We start from the raw sequence: 2,500 nt of genomic DNA, 5'->3' as shown, positions 1-2,500 counted from the left end.
CAGCAGAAAAACAAGTTTGGAAGTGCTTGGACGTGATATTACATTATTTTATGGTCACGTGGACTTCAAATCAATTTTTCATTGCGCCTACAATTCCCTTCGGTCAAAGTAAATAAAATTCAGTATAAAGATGCGTAATAAAGGACTCTTTCATCCTAACAAATTTCATTAAAATCTGTAGGACCATTTTCTATTTTTCAACAAAAAAGTGAAAATCGGCATTTTCTTAGGGACGGTCCCCTTAACCCCTTCCCGACAGGTCACGCCTGTAGGCGTCATAACAATGCGCTCCTAGGCACTGATTCAGCTTGATGTACCAAACTCACTCGCTCAAAGTCGGCACGTTGCCGTGGTTCGCCAGAGCGTAGAGTTTTTTCTACAAAAATAGTGCTAAAAGATTTTAATGCAAAATACATATAATATCCTAAAATCAAGAAAATCTATTAACATCTATATTATTTATCTTGTTATCATGTATACTCCTTTATTATTAATCTTGTTAACAAGTATGCTTCTCCCTTTCCCTGCAAGGAGCAGTTCTTTATTCATTAACCAACAGCTATTCAATGTGTAGAGAGGAACTCCATAACAGACTCATAAATGAAAAATAAACTTACTGTTGTATAGAGTAGTGGCTGCTGTAATGCACTGAAGTGTGATTCTCCTGGAAAGACAAAAAAAACTATCTGAATTTCCTGAAATTCATGTCTAGAAAAGCTTTACCAGCCTTTACCATTACAAGTAAAATCAAGCTTTTAACCCAATGTCAGCGGGGTTATTTACTGTCCCCTTTAGATTTTAGTGAGTTTTGTTACATACAGATGGCTCCACATGTGCTCAGCAGCAAGGAGTCTATCAGTTGGCCTAGTAACCGATCCTGATTTCCCCATTCCTTGAATTGGCAGGAAAATGCCTTTTTGTTTCCAACAATACTAATATTGGCATTATCATTTTTCTGATATTATGATTATTAATTTGTTATTAACCCAATGCCACCAGGGAAAATTAATAAAAAATGGGGAAAATGCTGTGCTAATTTTCTATATCTTTGTGTATATAGATGGCTCTGCTAGTGCTTAGCCACAAAAGAGTCAATTAGTAGAATTTGTGACCTTACGTGATTTGAATTGGCAGGAAAAACGTATATTTTACTAGTGCTATGAATATCAATGGTTTATTTTTATAAAAAGCATTATAATTACTGTAATGTTATAGACATTAGCAACAGCAAAATAAGATAACGAAAATATTTTCATAAATCAAAGAAAAGGGTAAACGGGCGAGACAAGCAGTACTCGTACCTGGCTCATTGATGACTTAGTACAAGTGTAGCCATCTATGCATATAAACAATCAAACAAGTACTCAAAGTGGGCATAGTACATACATACACGTCATTAAAATATTGATAGCATCAAAGACAATAACATAATAGAAGTGAAGCTTTCAAAAAATTAAGGAAAAGGGTAAACAGGTGAGGTAAATAAGTGATTTGGCTTGATGTACTGAACTCGCGTGCTCAAAGTCGCCGCGTTGCCATTGATCACCAGAGCATAGTTTTTTGTTTTTTTTTCTTCACCCGTCACATCATCATCATCATCATCATCATTTGGGAGCTAACGCCGGCAGGGGTCCATACCCGCATCCACCCTTTGTTTCCCAGTACGAGGGTCCCTCATGGCGCACCGCCAGGCAGGGGGCCAGCCCATCTCTAGTTCCTCACGACACAATTGATCGATCTGCTCAAGCCACGACCTTCTCGGTCATGCCACAGGCCTCCTCCACCCAGGGTTGTCTCAGACAGAGACAACCTGGTGGGCAGGGTCATCCTGCGGGAATCGAGCCAAGTGGTGGTATATCCTGTGCACGGATTGTGTAAGTAACAGGTCCTGTACCAGTCTCACGGTGCAGCCGCCGTTGGTAGTACACATGGTCCTGCCAACTGTACCACATGATTCGTCACAAGGATCTATTATAAAAGACATCAAGACAAGATTCCAGAGCACAAGATAGTGTCCAAGTTTCACTACCATATAGTAAAACTGGCAGTATCAGGGCCTTGAAAACATGTAGCTTGGTCCTTCTGCACAGGTAATGACATCTCTAAATACTCTTGTCGACAGATTTCATGACCCCTGCTGCCAGGCCAATCCATCTACTGACTTCCTGGTCTGACAGCCCAGAGTAGTGAACTGCACTACCGAGGTATATAAAGCTCTCTGTGACTTCGATGTTTTCACAACAAGCACATACCAACTGCACAGGGTCTCCTAGTAGGCCCCCAAAATCCTGGATCTTGGTCTTGGTCCAGGAGACCTTTAGCCCCATTGACTTTGCTTCATTGGTAAATGCATCAAGAGCCACCACTAGGGTTTCCAGAGATTCAGATAGAATGGCAACATCATCAGCAAAGTCAAGGTCTGTAACCTTGATATTGCCCAGAGTTGCTCCACAGTGACTTTGGACAGTAGCTCTACCCAGTATCCAATCCATGCAAGTGT

The 2,500-nt window shown here is 40.7% G+C and overlaps 1 protein-coding gene across 1 annotated transcript in view; it reads right to left on the bottom strand.

Annotated features, from left to right (window-relative positions):
- The window catches only part of LOC125042111 (nuclear pore complex protein Nup93-like), a 29,057-nt gene that overhangs the window by 17,529 nt on the left and 9,028 nt on the right, over window positions 1–2,500 (bottom strand). Inside the window, exon 5 of the mRNA XM_047637581.1 lies at window positions 618–664. Coding sequence (XP_047493537.1) covers window positions 618–664 — 47 coding nt within the window. The remainder of the gene's footprint in view (window positions 1–617; window positions 665–2,500) is intronic.

Source organism: Penaeus chinensis, chromosome 3 (genome assembly GCF_019202785.1).
Source record: "Penaeus chinensis breed Huanghai No. 1 chromosome 3, ASM1920278v2, whole genome shotgun sequence".
NCBI lineage: Eukaryota > Metazoa > Arthropoda > Malacostraca > Decapoda > Penaeidae > Penaeus > Penaeus chinensis.
Note: the sequence above shows the minus strand (reverse complement) of the source record. Positions and strands in the feature narration are given on the sequence as shown.